Source organism: Podarcis pityusensis (genome assembly GCF_964106645.2).
Source record: "Podarcis pityusensis genome assembly, chromosome: 8".
Classification (NCBI taxonomy): domain Eukaryota; kingdom Metazoa; phylum Chordata; class Lepidosauria; order Squamata; family Lacertidae; genus Podarcis; species Podarcis pityusensis.
Genome location: NC_138033.1, coordinates 67675594 through 67692405, shown reverse-complemented (window position 1 = coordinate 67692405; position 16812 = coordinate 67675594). Strand labels below are relative to the sequence as shown.

General features: G+C 49.3%; 1 protein-coding gene across 2 annotated transcripts; it reads right to left on the bottom strand.

Annotated features, from left to right (window-relative positions):
- Positions 1-458: 458 nt before the first annotated feature.
- CLDN19 (claudin 19) lies at positions 459-9885 on the bottom strand. Of its 2 annotated transcripts, none has more exons than XM_081016292.1 (5): positions 9501-9885; positions 4991-5155; positions 3050-3134; positions 1195-1341; positions 459-1048 (listed from the first exon to the last, which is right to left on the bottom strand). In XM_081016292.1, the coding sequence occupies exons 1-5, from the start codon at positions 9721-9723 to the stop codon at positions 970-972; spliced, it is 699 nt and encodes a 232-aa protein (XP_080872418.1). In that variant the 5' UTR covers positions 9724-9885; the 3' UTR covers positions 459-969. The 2 variants fall into 2 exon arrangements, with proteins under 2 accessions (XP_080872418.1, XP_080872419.1); XM_081016293.1 differs by having other exon boundaries at positions 459-862; positions 9501-9882.
- Between the last annotated feature and the right edge of the window lie 6927 nt (positions 9886-16812).

Below are 16812 nucleotides of genomic sequence, written 5' to 3'. Positions count from 1 at the left end.
CAGAGTCGGCCACGACTGGACCTAACGGTCAGGGGTTCCTTTACCTTTACCTTTAACTGAAAACCAGTACAAGTCTATGTAGTAAGTAAACCATATTTTAAACTTGCTTTCCAGTCTGTTCTCTGATATCTTTGTTAAGCAGAGTAAGAAGGGGAAAGCTAGCCTAATTCCTCTGCTTCAGTTTTGCTGCTATGGGTGGGACTTTTAAAACTCTGTTCAGTCCACACCTGCTTTGCATGCAGAAGGTCCTGTGTTCAATCCCCTGCATCTCCAAGTAGGTCTGGGAAGGTCCCCTATGTGAAGCCCTCAAATGCAGAGAATATTGAGCTAGCCTGGCTGAGTATATAAGTTTCTTTACTACCCCCCTCCCCGCAAAATGTGATGGGCAGTGAACTTGCTGGACCGTTCAGTTCAGCACTTATAAGGCACCCCAGAATCTGAGGAAGGATACAACGAACTTTAGAAAGCTGGCAATAAAAATATTTTAATAAGACAAATGTTTAGTACAAACCATTAGAAACATTTATATATTTTGTTGTTGTCGTTGTTGAAAAGGTAGAACCACATTGTCAAGCAGTATAAATGGTACCATGGGGAAAAGTTAATGCGACCTTTTTACATTTCGAAAACGAGCAACTTTCATTTTCAAAGATGCATTTCTGGTTTTTCATTTTTCTCTCTCCCAATAAGGAAAAGGGGTCTTGGGGAAACACAGTGGGGTGTCTGCTTTGTGTTTGTTTTTTTAAATGTCCTCGCTATAGTCACTTTGGTCTCTTGGATTGAAAAGCTCAGGCCCAGAACCATGTCTCTCTCTTCCCCCCGAAGGCATTACACGGACTGATCTCCCCTTTTTACAGGGGGCCTGAAAAATGAAGGGGAAATAAAAAGAGGGCTGTTAGTTTCAAGCCCGCAGATACACAACAGGTGGGTGGAAAACATATCACGAGGTTGGGACTCCCTTCCCACCGCTCACACGGGCCCATCTGTGATGCCATTTTGCAGAGCTGTGGGTGGGGAAGACGTTCCAAATCCCTTCTTGTGCATGAATCTGAGAAGGAACCAAAAATAACAATAATAATAACAACCCCTGAGATAATGTGCCTCTGGCAACTTGGCCCTCTCCATTCCACAGACATGTAAAGGAACCACCCGTCACTTGTCTCCACTCTTTCTTCCCTTGGGATTCAGACGTACTCTCTAGCCGTGGAAGGCTGCGACTGCCGGTAGTACTGCTGCCCTCTCTCTTCCGGTTTGGGGCAGGAGCAGGACAGGAAGGCTCCGCCCAGCACGGTCAGGCTGCCTGCTGACCACCCCACAAAGAGAGCAGGTCCAAATTCATACCTAAGGCCAAAAAAGAAGAAGAGAAGAGTGCAGATCATAACAGCAGACATGTCAAGGTGTGCATCCTGATAAATCGGCTCCACCTCTTTGCAGGGACGCATTGTGGGTGAGCCGCCAAGCTTCCCCCCACAGCATGGGAGGCAAGACTGTGTCCCAATCAGTGGCCAATCAGGTGGCTTGGGGGGCGTGGTCGGCGTCAATTTAAACCACGGTGCGACACTGAATCGCCCCTTTTCAGCCTCACACCGCGGATCTCCCGCCCTCCCACCCTTTGGTCAGGTTGCATCATTGGCCTTGCTATGGACTTCGGCTGGTCGCCGTTGAGAGGCCTGATAGCACTTTTTCCACTTGGCAAATTGGTACTGGCTGCTTGGTTTTCGCCTACGTCACAACTTTGTAAGGTTAGGTGGTTAGGCACTGAAATAGCAATGTGTGGGGGAGGGGAGGTGCGGCCATCACCTGCCCCTCCATGCTCAAGGGTATTCCATTAAAGTATGGGTAGGCAAACTAAGGCCTGGGGGCCGGATCTGGCCCAATCGCCTTCTCAATCTGGCTCACGGACGATCCGGGAATCAGCGAGTTTTTACATGAGTAGAACATGTGCTTTTATTTAAAATGCATCTCTGGGTTATTTGTGGGGCATAGGAATTTGTTGATGATTTTTTTTCGAAATATAGTCCGGCTCCCCACAAGGTCTGAGGGACAGTGGACCGGCCGCCTGCTGAAAAAGTTTGCTGACCCCTGTGTTAAAGGAATCCAGGGGTGTGGATCTCATTGGAAGCCCAGGGAGGGGCTAGGGCCATGCCACGACCCCAGCGGGAACCCAGGGGATGCTCGAGTAGATCCACATTGGCAGGGCTCCCCCTACTGGTGGTTTACCCTTAAAAAACTCCCTGCAAGGCGGGCAGGAGTCAGATATAGTCTGTTGATGCCAATGCCTAAGCCAATACCACTCACATTCTGTAATCAATGAAGCTGTGGCCTGAATTTTGCCCATTAACATTAACCTAAATTCTGTGTCCTTGTGTCTTCATTCTCCTGGGGTTGGCTTGGGGCTTTGACATGCAAACGCAGTTGCCTCAAGATGGCAAAAAATAAAGGGCCACAGTGGCGTGGCAGAACAACAGAACACCTGCTTTGCATGCAGGAGGTGCTGAGGATCATTACTTGGCACCCCCCGGTAGGGCTAGGCAACAACCCTAGTCTGGAACCCTGGAGAGCTGCTGCCAGTCTCTGTAGACAATACTGCGCTACATGGTGTGACAATCAGCTTCCTGTTTCAGGAATTTATGGGAGGGATTGAAGTGCATATCAGAACTTGTGTTTGCACCATTATGGTGGGTTAACGTGCATTAAATCAGCGCTGATTTCCAGCGAGATCTCGGACAGCGAGGGCATGTTGCTGGCCCCGTAGAGATGGGTTTGTGAGTGTGTATCAAAATTAGCCTGGTGTGCAAAGGTAACATTTACATTCATCCCTTTTCTCTACGGTCTCCCACAGCTGGCGTGTGGCCCTCAGAAGGTTGCCCAGAAGGCAATGTGGCCCTTGGACTGAAAAACGTTCCCCACTTGTGATTGAGGGGGGATGATGTACACAACTGGGACAATCTCTCTGGGTTTTGAAAGGCACACATTCGCTGCTGTGATTTCTGGTTTGACAGGAGGTGTAAGAAAGCACACTCTGGGTTGGCACAGGCCCTGCTCTCACCTGGCGTTAACCGGCGTGCTGGGATTGAAAAACTCGTACGTCACCCGTGCCGCGTACCATGAAACAGCCGTCATAGTGCACAGACCTGGGAACAGAGAAGACAACACAAATGATCCAGTTAATAGGAATTGGGGGCCAAACTACACATTACACTCACGTTCCAGGATTGGGAGTCATCATGAGAACATTCTGCTGAATCAGATGAGGAACCCACCTAGTCCAGCATTCTCTCAGTCTCTGACCGCATGCCCGTGGGAAGCTTGCAAGCTATACACGAGTGCAACAGCACTCTCCCCACCAGCGATTCCCAGGAGCTGGTATTCGGAAGCATAATATCTCTGACAGTGGAGGTAGAACATAGATGATGTGGCAAGTAGCCATTGAGAGCCCTCTCTTCCCCTGAATTTGTCCAGTCCTCTTTTAAAGCCATTTAAGTTGGTGGTTTTCACTGTCTCCTGCAGGAGTGAGTTCCATAGTTCACCTAGGGGCTGTGTAAAGAAGGACTTCCTTTTAACTGTCTTGAATCTCCCAACATTCAGCTTTATGGGACGTTCTAATGTTGTGAGAGAGGGAGAAGAGCTTTTCTCTGTCTGCTTTCTCCATGCCATGCATTGTGTTATAAACAAGGGGGGGGGGGGGCGGAGGAGAAATACAAGCAAGCCCAGGAACCCGTTGTTTAAAGTAGTAAATGAACAGCTTGAATGGAATATGTTTAAGAGGAGGAGCAGCCAAACAGAGATGGTCTTTAGCGGAGTCAATGAGAATGGGCCCTGCAGTCCTATATGTCCTATGGCTGCTGCTGTCTTGTGTCACATGTCTCCAATTCCCCCATTATTCAGTGGTCAATGTACTTCATAAGGCTTATCTGCAGGCACAGGGCCAAGGAGAAATTGCTGTGTTGCCTGACCTACTGCCCTTACTAAGCCTCGGAGCAAGCTGATATATCTAGCTTTTTCCTTTACTATCTTGAACACATGCTTGTGTTCCCCGAATCATCATTTAAGCACCAGTATAACAAGAACTTTGATATGCATTTCATGCTCCAAACCAGGATGTGCCCAGAACAGGTGCACCCGATAACCCTCTTATTGAGGAATAATCCACCTCATTAACTTGTTTCCACAAAGTTGTATTTGTTATGAGCCACTTCGAGTCCACCAAATAAAGCAAGGGTGGAGTGCATTTTTCAACCACCTTCTCTTCTGAGCAACCTTCTGGGGGCTATGTGCCAGTGGTAGGCAGTAGGCCAGAAGCAAAAGTGGGGGGAGCAATAAATATTACTCTCTTCTTACTGTATAATAGCAATGTAAGACTGTCGTCAGGCTGCAGTTCCCTTGGCCACCAGCAGGCGTCACTATCCACTTCAGTGTAGTGAGTGGTGGCAGATAGGCACCATGGGGTGACAGCAAGAGCACGCTGCAGCAGCCATCCAGCTCCACTGGCTCCCCCACCTGCCAGCCTCAAGGGCCTTGCCCCCAGGATTCAGATACCCAGGCTGACCATTGGACTGCTGGTCACCTACCCCCTCTGCATCCCGCCTTGGAATCTGTTACTATTCATTAACAAGAAGAATGACAGGAGGAGCAGACCAGAGAGGTGGAAGATGCCCGGAAACATAGTCTGGCCTTGAATACTGCAGCAGGAGAAGCATGGAGAAGGCACTCAGCAGTGGCAGCCAACCAGCCTCCAGATCTGCAGCACAATCCAGTTTCCACGTGTTGTCATACACACACATCTGTCCTCCATCCAGGCAAGCAAGAGGGATTCTCAGAGTTTGAGGACACAACCCAGCCAGGCAACAACACCCAAGGAGAGTACAAATAGAGCAGACAAGGGACCAGGGAGAGTCCCCAGGTCAGAGGGAGATGCCCAGAGGGCCCCATTTGGCACCCAGGCTGGGACAAGGCCCACAGGGTATATATTAGCCTTCAGCTTACTTACCTGCTAGTAGGAAGAAGACACCCCCCAACACAGCGATCCAGCTTTTCACCACGGGATTCTCGTCTCCGACTTTGGTGCATTTCATTCCGATCACGCTGACAACAGCCCCCACGAAGCCCAGGAGGATGGAGACCACCATGAGCGCCCGGGAAGTCTGGATATGAACTGGAAAACAAGAAAGTGCTTGTCTTTGGGGTGTCCAAGGGGGGAAAGAGGCAGCTGCAATTGCAGGGTTAAGTTGCTTTAAATGGCCCATAAAGGTAAAGGGACCCCTGACCATTAGGTCCAGTCGTGGCCGACTCTGGGGTTACGGCGCTCATCTCGTTTTATTGGCCAAGGGAGCTGGCGTACAGCTTCTGGGTCATGTGGCCAGCATGACTAAGCAGCTTCTGGCGAACCAGAGCAGCACACGGAAACGCCATTTACCTTCTTGCTGGAGTGGTACCTATTTATCTACTTGCACTTTTGTGCTTTTGAACTGCTAGGTTGGCAGGAGCAGGGACAGAGCAACGGGAGCTCACCCCATTGCGGGGATTCGAACCTCTGACCTTCTGATCGGCAAGTCCTAGGCTCTGTGGTTTAACCCACTGCGCCACCCGCATCCCTTCAAAATGGCCCATAGGGTTGCCATATTTTGAAGAGCAAAAACAGGTCACATTTGCCGACTTTTACTTTTAACTATGGATCACTATGATGACTTTACACAGCGGGTGGCGCTGCGTTCTAAACCACTGAGCATCTTGGGCTTGCTGATCGGAAGGTTGGCAGTTTGAATCCCCACAACCAAGTGAACTCACATGGCTCTGTCCCAGCTTCTGCCAACCTAGCAGTTCGAAAGCACGCCAGTGCAAGCAGATAAATAGGTACCGCTCTGGCGGGAAGGTAAATGGCAATTCTGTGCACTCTGGCTTCCGTCACGGTGTTCAGTTGTGCCAGAAGCGGTTTAGTCATGCTGGCCACATGACCCAGAAAGCTGTCTGGCCTGAAAGAGAGATGAGCACTGCACTCCATAGTCGCCTTTGACTGGACTTAACTGTCCAGGGATTCTTTACCTTTACCTTTTTACCTCTACCCATGAAAAAGAGGATGTGACCTGGAAAAAGAGGACATATGGCAACGCTTCCAGCAACTAATTTTTAACAAAGACATTTCATTTCATTTCCAATTAAGAGTGCCTTGTTCCAACCTCTGATGTATGGGCAAAGGGCTCCCTTACGTGTTAAAGGCCTCTTTGACACATTGGCTAAAGGCTCTTTACCACTCTACCCAATGACTCTCACCCATTGACACATAGGCAAAGGGCTCCTTTAACAGTTACATGCAACACTTATGAAAAAGCTCTGACACAGAGGCGAAGAGCTATTTAACCCGGGCTCTACACCTTGAATCAGATCCACTGGCACTCAGGCCAAAGGCTCCATCAGCTCTGAAAGGGGTCTCCGATGCAGAGGATAACGGACTCTCACACAATAACACATGGGCGCCATTTTGAATCCATCTGTCAGGCCCAAACTGTGCCAATTTGGATGCCTCTGAAGATTTCCTAATTCCAGTTTGGCATGATGGGCTCCCGATAGCGAGGAGTAGGTTTTGGTCTATGTTTCTTAGATTCCTGGAGCAACACCGGGTGTACTGCCAGCTAGCTAAATAAATAATAGTTAATCTTCAGCAAGCAGTTGCACCCATGCAAGAACATCACACGCACACAGTTACTGTTTTAGATCTTCGTTCTGTTAGGGGTTGCTTTGCCCATGCAAAACATTTAGAGAAGAGAGCTGGCAGCAGAGCGATCTGTTGAAGAATCAGCGTCGCTACCGACTGGTAGCTTTTCCCCTCCGGGGGTTCTTCCACAATCAAATTGCATTAGTCAAAGCTGGCCCATCCATGAGGCGAAGCGAGGCGGTTGCCTCAAGACGGCAGGCTTCAGACAGCCACAAGGAGTGGCAGATCCAGCTGCCAGGGAGTGTGCACTGTCAGCTTCCTTTTCCACTCCATGCCCACCTGGCAGGCTGGCACACAACAACGGGCACACAGCAGTGGAGAAAGCATTTCCCACTTTGTCTCTAGCAGCAAAACGTCCTGGCCTGGCCCTGGCATTAATGTTGGGTTTATTCTAGAAAGTCCATACATCACTCCTCTTTACAGTGGTACCTTGGGTTACATACGCTTCAGGTTACATACGCTTCAGGTTACAGACTCCGCTAACCCAGAAATAGTACCTTGGGATAAGAACTTTGCTTCAGAATGAGAACAGAAATTGTGCTCCGGTGGCGCAGCAGCAGCGGGAGGCCCCATTAGCTAAAGTGGTGCTTTAGGTTAAGAACCGTTTCAGGTTAAGAACAGACCTCCAGAACAAATTAAGTACTTAAGCCGAGGTACCACTGTATTGGTTTTTTTCTTCAATGCATCTCCAACATTACTGCATGGAGGGGTGCTTTTGCAGAGCAATGACAGTGGGACTCACCCTCCCACCCTGGATATTAAATACTGCAAAATAATAATTATCAATAGTAATAGTTTTTATCCAGAGTTAGTCCCACTCAAGAGTTAACCGGCTGAAGTTAGTAGACATGGCTAACTTAGGTTCATTACCGCATTGGCCCGAATATAAGCCTCACTTCCCCCCCAAATTCCGACTGTGAAAAGTCAAAGTGTGGCTTATATTCGCAACCTTATGGTATGCAGCCAGGAGCAGCGAGGAATGGAGCGGCTTATATTTGGCTATTTCCCCTTATTTTCTTTTCCCCTCTCCAATTTTAAATGTCTGGCTTATATTCAGGTGCGGCTTATATTCGGGCCAATATGGTAATTGCAATGGGTAGCACTTACTTGGAGGCAGCCCCCAAATAATAAACAGCCACCACTGTCACCCTGAGCTTCCTCTGAGGCAAGGTTCACCAGGGACCTTTACATGATGCCAAGGCTCAATGTAGATAGGAAATAGCACTAAATGTTAAACAATAATAAATATCACCTTGAGCCCTTGAGACAAGGCTCACCAGAGGTCACTCGCAATGCCTTTATATGATGCCAAGGTTTAGCTTGGATATGAAAGAATATGAAAGCTAATAATGTAATAAAAATAAAAGCAGAAGAGGAGGAGGAGGAGATATCAACTGTGTGGCGTTTTAACATTAAAAAGAACACAGGGAGTCCCGACAATCATGGATTGGCATACCAAGCTACAAGAATTTGCTGAAATGGCACAGCGGACAAATAGCCTGAGAGGCAACTCAAAGCAAAAATTTATGGAAAAGCAGGATAGATATAAGATATATGTTAAAAAATACAGTAAAGGTTCACTATCTATGCAAGCATTCGATTGACGTTGGGGAGAGACCGAGCTGAGGAACAAGATCAAGGGTACATATTGATATAGGAATGTATTAGATAAAATGTAAAGAAATATACAATAATAAGAGAGCATTCATTTGTAAAAAAAGTAATATACAATGGCATAGACAGGAAGTCCAAAGTGTTGTATATATATATGATTTTGGAGTAAGTTTGGAATAGCTTTTTATTTTGTTTTTTCTCCTCTCCCCCCCCCCCCCTTTATGTATATAAAGTATACGTACAGGTTGAAAATTGCAGTATAATAAGTTTTGTGATGTAATATGACACTATCTGATGATGTAACGTAAGAACTTTAATAAATAAATAATAACAACAACAACAAGACAGGTCTCTGCCCCTAAGAATGTACAATCCAAAATTCAGTGCACTGGAGACAATCAAAGGCAGTTGTTGTTTTTTTGCGGAGGGGGGAAGAGAGCTTTTCTTTTCTAATTTAGGAGGAGAGAGAAGCAGAGCGCTCAGCCGCCGCCACCACTGCGTAGCTAAAACCCACCACACACAAACAGGCGGCACATTTGAGTGGGAAGGGGTTCCAGATCCGGGGATGCTGCCATGGGCGTAGCCAGGATTTATGGGGGCGGGGGCGGCAGGACACCCACCTGTCATCAACCTCTTTTTAGCAGATTCGGAATCAAATGTCTCAACAATAGTGGTTTTAAATTTCTTTTGACCCCCCCCCCCCCAGTGCTCAGGAAAAAAATCTGTCCAAATCTTTCTACAATGTCTACTTTTAGTAAATTGCTTTTATTCATTTACAGTGGTACCTCGGGTTAAGAACGTAATTCGTTCTGGAGGTCCGTTCTTAACCTGAAACTGTTCTTAACCTGAAGCACCACTTTAACTAATGGGGCCTGCCGCTGCCGCGCGATTTCTGTTCTCATCCTGAAGCAAAGTTCTTAACCCGAGGTACTATTTCTGGGTTAGCGGAGTCTGTACCCTGAAGCGTCTGTCACCCGAGGTACCACTGTACTTGATTTAGAGGGGGTACCTCGGGTTACGGACGCTTGGAAGCTGCGCTACATCCCGTCAGGCGAGAGCCCCGCTTCCCGTACCCACCCGCAGGCTGCCTGCTGGACGCCAGCGAGGCGCAACCGCAGCCCCGGCTCTCCCTGTGCGCCCGCTCCCCCCCGCCCCATGCACCCGTGGGACGCACCGTCGAGCGAGAGCAATGACTCATGGAGCTTGCACTGGACCTGCCCGGTGCTCTGCGAGGCGCAGCTCATCCAGAGGCCCTCGTACAGCCCGACGGCCGTGATGATGGCGTCCCCGGCGTAGGAGCTCTGCTTCCACTGGGGCAGCGCCGACGAGCAGATGGAGCCCACCAAGCCGGCCAGGGCCATGAAGTAGCCCACCAGCTGCAGCCCCGCGCTGGCCATGGAGAGAGGGAGAGGACCACGGGGAGCGACGGCAGGAGGAGGAGGAGGAGAGGGCTCGCCTCTTCCGACGGAGCGAACTGCGGCAGCGACTGCAGCGGCGGCCGACGATGCCAGGGGCCGCCCCCGCGAGGGAACACGCTCTGGCAGCGGACGAGCTCGCCCGCCCGCGCTCCCTTGCTCTCGTCCTCTCTCCCCCCCCGCCCCCCCCATAGCAAGGCTGGCCCCGGAGCGGGAGGAGCCAGCCCTGGAGTCCAGGCAGCCGGAGCTCCGCTGGGCCCTTAGCAGCGATGAGCAAAAGGCATCACACAGAACCTCAGAATGGTACAGTGGTACCTCAGGTTACAGACGCTTCGGGTTACAGACTCCGCTTACCCAGAAATAGTACCTCGGGTTAAGAACTTTGCTTCAGGATGAGAACAGAAATCGCCCGGTGGCAGCAAGAGGCCCCATTAGCTAAAGTGGTGCTTCAGGTTAAGAACAGTTTCAGGTTAAGAACGGACCTCCAGAACGAATTAAGTTCTTAACCCGAGGTACCACTGTAGTTGGAAGGGACCACCAACCCCAAGGCAGCAGGTTCTAAGTCCCAAGGGATGTGAGTAAATTTGTAGAGGATCAGGCTGTAAGGAACATTTTCACGCACACATAGAATGATGCCTGAGGGCTTTCCCTCCACAGATATGCATCAAAAACTGGTGCATGCCAAGGGTATCTATTTGAATAAAATATTTGGGGGGCAGGTAGGCATGGGCGTAGCCAGGGATTGGGGGGGCAGGACACCCACCTGTCATCATCTTGCTCTGTCTAGCAGATTTGGAATGATAACGGTTGTTTTAAATGACTTTATTTTGCCCCCAAGTGCTCAGAAAAATCTGTCCGAACCTTTCTACAATTTCTACTTTTAGCCAAGTTTTTTTAATTATTTTTTTTTTAATTTGAATGTGGTGCTGTGGTCTAAACCACAGAGCCTAGGGCTTGCCGAACAGAAGGTTGGCGGTTTGAATCCCTGTGACGGGGTGAGCTCCTGTTGTTCGGTCCCTGCTCCTGCCAACCTAGCAGTTCAAAAGCACATCAAGTGCAAGTAGATAAATAGGTACCGCTCCAGCGGGAAGGTAAACGGCGTTTCCGTGTGCTGCTCTGGTTTTGCCAGAAGCGGCTTAGTCATGCTGGCCACATGACCCGGAAGCTGTCTGCGGACAAATGCCGGCTCCATTGGCCTATAGAGCGAGATGAGCGCCGCAGCCCCAGAGTCGTCCGTGACTGAACCTAATGGTCAGGGGTAACCTTTACCTTTTTACGGGGGAGGGTGAGGGGCAGTGCAAGATTATCAAAGTAGAAGAGTAGGCACCGTCCTATGGACCCCACACTTTTTGAGGGGCCCCACAACAAGAGATTTAAATAATGTTGATTTGAACTTGAAAGAAAATTACAGTCAAACCGAGTAGAAGCTTTGAGATAACTTCCGAGGGGCCCCCTGAGATTTTGACTGCCATGGGGCCTCCACAGGGTTTAACCCAGCACTGGGGGGTGGCAGGGCTCTCAAATATTTTATTAGGGGGGCCTGGCTCCTGTGGTACATGGGCACCATTGCAGTCAGCGTCAGGTGCCTAATTCAGCAGGATCAGGGCCTCTGAACACAATGGCATTTGCAAAGTTTGACCTGCCCCACTCTCATTTCTTCAACTCCTGCCCTTTGTCTAGTAAAGTAGCCCTGAGCTGCATGCTAATGAGCATAACCTTTCCCTCTCCTTGTCCAAAGGCTCGCTTTGTGCCTAGGCCCCGTACGTGGGGGGCACTTGGCATTTGGGCTGGAATCCGGGTGGGCTCCGTCCGTAAACAAAAAACCTCATTGACACGAGACCGTTGGGAGTGTTTGGCTTCCTGCTGATTACATTGACTCTCCCCACCCTGCAAGTATGTGTGTAAAAGAAAGAATGCTTAAAAAATAATAATAATAATCCTGGTGAAAAAAACAAAAACCACAGTCACAAACAGACTATATCTTGCAGTTCAGTGCACGCAGCCTCTGCTGCCCCCAGCATGAATCCTGGCCCGAGGCCAGAACTCAATTTGCGCCCTGCGCATTCCTGCCTAAAGCAGTTTGGAAAATTGCTCTGCAGGGTTGCCTTTGAGAGAATTGCTGGTGCGCTCCACCAAGACACATGATTTTTAGAAGTCAGTAGAATTATGTATGGAGTAGAGAAAGCAAAGAGCAAAACGTTTCCCTCCCTCTTCATTAACACCAGGACTCCAATAGACACCGGATGAAGTGGAAGGTTCGGGGAGGGATAAAGGAAAGCACTTTGTTGTGCAGCGCTCAGTTAATCTGTGGAACTCCCTCCCACAAGGAGGCAGCAGTGGCCAGCAACATGGGTGGCTGTAAAAGAGGACCAGACAAATTAATAGGAAAAGGTTATTAATGGCGACTCTCCTGCCAACCTAGCAGTTCGAAAGCACGTCAAAGTGCAAGTAGATAAATAGGTACTGCTCCAGCGGGAAGGTAAACGGCGTTTCCGTGCGCTGCTCTGGTTCGCCAGAAGTGGCTTAGTCATGCTGGCCACATGACCCGGAAGCTGTATGCCAGCTCCCTCGGCCAGTAAAGCGAGATGAGCGCCGCAATCCCAGAGTCGGTCACGACTGGACCTGATGGTCAGGGGTCCCCCTTTACCTATTAATGGAGACTAGCCATGATGGCCACAATCTGCCTCCATGGTTGGAGGCAATAGTGCTTCTAAAACCAGAGAAGGCGGAGAGGGCTCTTGTGCTCAGGTCCTGCTGCATCTGGTGGCTACTGTGAGAACAGGATGCTGGGTATAGGAGTCATTTGCCTGATCCAGTAGGCTCTTCTTAATATTCTTATGCGCAAGAGGAAGGCCTTTTGGAGAAGCCTCAACGTGGGGCTACCCTCTAAGATCACAGAATCATAGAGTTGGAAGGGACCACGTGGGTCATCTAGTCCAACCCGTCAATGCAGGATTTTCTTCTGCCTAAGGTCAGACTCGAACTCGCGACCCTGAGATTAACAGTCACATGCTCTACTGACTGAGCTGTTGCAGATGGCTTGGAAACTTCAGCTGACGCAGAATATATTCATAGGCTAATAGGTGTGGAGAGGCAGGTTTTCTGAAGGCCCGTTTCACATGTTCTTGTTGTGCATTCTTCCTGACCTGCTTGCACACAGCTTATGCAGAGGTTAGTTTATATCCAGTCTTTATAGAGCATTCGTTCAGATAGATGTGCGGGGGCAGTCATGTAACCATGAGCAGTTGCATTCATGCTCCGATTCACTTGTGGGGCGTTTACACGTTCAGTCATTGGTTCATTCCAAACTTTTCAGTGCATTCCCACCCCCACCCACCCCATTTCACTCAGGGCCATTTGCTATAGAGCAGTGGCAGAGAACTCCTGCCTTGCATGCAGAAGGTGAAATCCACAGAATCTCCGCCGAAAGAGGATGGCACGTTAGCAGGCCTGGGGAAGAATCTGGAGAAGCAGTAGACAAAAGTGGGCGAGATATCATCGGAGTTGATATAATGCACAGCCTGGTATCCTTCCTTGAGGGAGGGGCATAGTTGAGGAGCAGGATACCCACTTCGCATTCAGAAGGTTAAAGGTTCCACCCCTGGCATTGCCATGTCCTTTACCTGAAGCCCTGGAGAACTCTTGCCAAAAGCACTCAGCTAAGGGGACATGGTACAGTGGTACCTCAGTTACAGATGCTTCAGGTTACAGACGCTTCAGGTTACAGACTCCACTAACCCAGAGATAGTACCTTGGGTTAAGAACTTTGCTTCAGGATGAGAACAGAAATTGTGCTCTAGCGGCGCAGCTGCAATGGGAGGCCCCATTAGCTAAAGTGGTGCTTCAGATTAAGAACAGTTTCAGGTTAAGAATGGACCTCCAGAACGAATTAAGTTCTTAACCCGAGGTACCATTGTATAAGGCAGCGTCCTTAGGAGCATACATGGCTCAAAGGAAGAACACCTGCACTGAGTGCAGAAGGTCCCATGTTGCAACAGCTTGAGGCAGCTATGTTCCTGTGAGGGAGAGGGTTGTGTGGAACTGTGTGTGACACTTGTGCAGCTGGAATACAGTCTGTTGCCACATTTAGAGTCGTATCAACTGACCTGCCCACCTTTAGCACCCAGCCCATGTCCACCCCTGGAATGTGGCCCCCAGACTGTTCTCCATAAGGGAATGTGGCCCCTGGGCTGCAAAAGCTCCCCACTTCCTTTGAGCACTTGGATTCTTCTCCTTTCCTTTTTTGCAATGTTCCCGGTTGTGAGCTTATTACTTTTGGGGGCCACCAAAATATCACGCACCCAAAAAGCTGTGGAGGAGACTCGAACCGCAATCTGATTCCCCTTCCCCACAGCTGAGAAATGGCCCCTGGCCGAGAGTTGCCCTCTGGGCCTGGTCCTTGCCTGCCTTCCTCTCTCTCCTCCACCTCCGAGCTGCAAATATTTAACTCTCCCCGCTCATTAGCAATCTGCTCACGCTTTGCAACCTGGCTTTCACCTTCTTTCCTCGCAAGGAGAGCGCAACGGGTTCGCATGTGCTGCTGTGAGGAGGCGGCGTAGACATGATATGAGGTTTATAGAACAGTGTCTGGCTTGGAGGAATTGGAAAGAGATTCTCCCCACACCCTTGTTCGTTTGCAATGCCCAAAGCGGGCAGAGGACAGTCAGAAAGGCAGAGGGGCTGTTACTCTATATTTGAAGTGCGGTGAGGTCCAAATCCAGCTTAAAGGTAAAGGGACCCCTGACCATTAGGTGCAGTCGTGGCCAACTCTGGGGTTGCGGCACTCATCTCGCTTTATTGGCCAAGGGAGCCGGTGTACAGCTTCCGGGTCATGTGGCCAGCATGACTAAGCCGCTTCTAGCGAACCAGAGCAGCGCACGGAAACAGCGTTTACCTTCCCACCGGAGCAGTACCTATTTATCTACTTGCACTTTGATGTGCTTTCGAACTGCTAGGTTGGCAGGAGCAGGGACTGAGCAACGGGAGCTCACCCTGTACTGGGGAATCGAACCGCTGACCTTCTGATCGGCAAGCCCTAGGCTCTATGTTTTAACCCACAGCGCCACCCACATCCCTTAGCTTAAAGGTAGAGAACCCCAAAAAGGAATAGGAGTGAGCCTCACAGATGCTTTCCATAGCTGGCACCTGGTCGGGACACAGAGGATGCCTGGACACAGTTTCCCCCTATGTGGTACACAAGAATCTGCCTTATGGAGTCAGACCGCTGGTCCATTTAGTTTATTATTGTCTGCACTGACTGGCAGGAGCTCTCCAGGATTTCAGACAGGGGACATTCCCAACCCTGCCTGGAATGCCAGGTGCATCTGAGAGCAGATGCACTAGCCCTGACCTCTGGTCCTTCCCTTAAACATAAAGATTTTGGTCCTCCTGTTTCTGGATAAAGGGCTGATTTATAGAGGAAGCTGCTTTCTGTTAAACAAGACCACTGGTCTGTGTTTAGATCAGTGTTGTCTATGTTGTTTGGCAGCGACTCTCCTGAATTTACTCTCACAGCCTTACCTGGGAGAGCGAACCCAGGACCTTTTGCACGTGAACCACTTGCTTTGCTGTGATAGCCCCTTTGTAACTGAAAGACAAGGGACGCAGGTGGCGCTGTGGGTTAAACCACAGAGCCTAGGACTTGCCGATCAGAAGGTCGGCGGTTCAAATCCTGCGATGGGGTGAGCTCCCATTGCTCGGTCCCTGCTCCTGCCAACCTAGCAGTTCAAAAGCACGTCAAAGTGAAAGTAGATAAATAGGTACCGCTCTGGCGGGAAGGTAAACGGCGTTTCCGTGCGCTGCTCTGGTTCGCCAGAAGCGGCTTAGTCATGCTGGCCACATGACCCGGAAGCTGTCTGCGGACAAACGCTGGCTCCCTCGACCAATAAAGCAAGATGAGCGCCGCAACTCCAGAGTCAGTCACGACTGGACCTAATGGTCAGGGGTCCCTTTACCTTTAACTGAAAGACATCACATTCCTCCTCTCTAGGCTCCCATTGGGCCTTGTTCTTTCCACTGCTCTCTTCACTGTCACTGCGTCTATTATCCTTTCTTCTCTTCACTAGAAACTTCCTTTTTCTCCTTAAGAAAGCGCTTCTCTCCCCTTCATCTGCTTCTACAGTCCCTTTGTGTGTCTCTAATCTTGCAGACCGCCTCCCGTTTCGTATAACTGCTTATTTTCTGCCGCAGCGCTTTAATTACGAAATGACATTCCTTCAAATATCCCCACCGCTCCACCTTAAAACTACTTTTGAAGAAACCTCCTAGAACAGGGCAGTCCAGCTTTTCATACCAAGGGGACAGCAAGAGTATTTTGGCACAGAACCTACGGGCTATGGGCCGAATTAAATTGTCCCTATTGTAAATTGAAGGGTTTGCAATATATTTAAACTCATTTAATATACACCATGTATTTAATTAAATACATATTGAAATACAAAACTAATAAGATTTAATTGTTAAACAAATTTAATAAACAGATTGCATGCCCTTTTGTTAATAGTGCATGACATAAAAAATAAAATTTTAAGGCTTTAAGGTTATTTTTTTCTTGAATGTTGCCGTGGGCTGCCAAAAAGGCTGCAGATTGAACTGCCCTGTCCTAGGACATACATTTTCCTTCATCTCACTGAACGGTCCCCTTTTTTGAACTCCTTTTTCCCATTTCGTATCAGCCCATCAGCTCATTTCCTTCTCCCTCCACTGTTTAGTTTCCTCTTGTGTCGTGTCTGCTTTAGCCTATAGGCAGAATCTTTTGTCCCCACTGGGGGACACTCAGAATCATAGAATTTTAGAGCTGGAAAGGGCTTTGGAGGTCATTCCGGAATGAAAACCCCTTTGCTCAACAGAGGACTCAACTGCAACAACCCTGACGGATGGCTATCCAGCCTCTACTTCAAGGTAGGGAATATTTTTTTCAAGCCAAGGGCCATTTTCCATTCTAGGCAACTTTCCAGGGGCCACATGCTCGTGGTGGGCAGGGCAAGAGGCAAACGAGGGCGGGGAACTAATGCAAATTTTACCTCTGTATGAAGACTGGTTTCCACCTACAAGAGACACTTACTTGTTCCA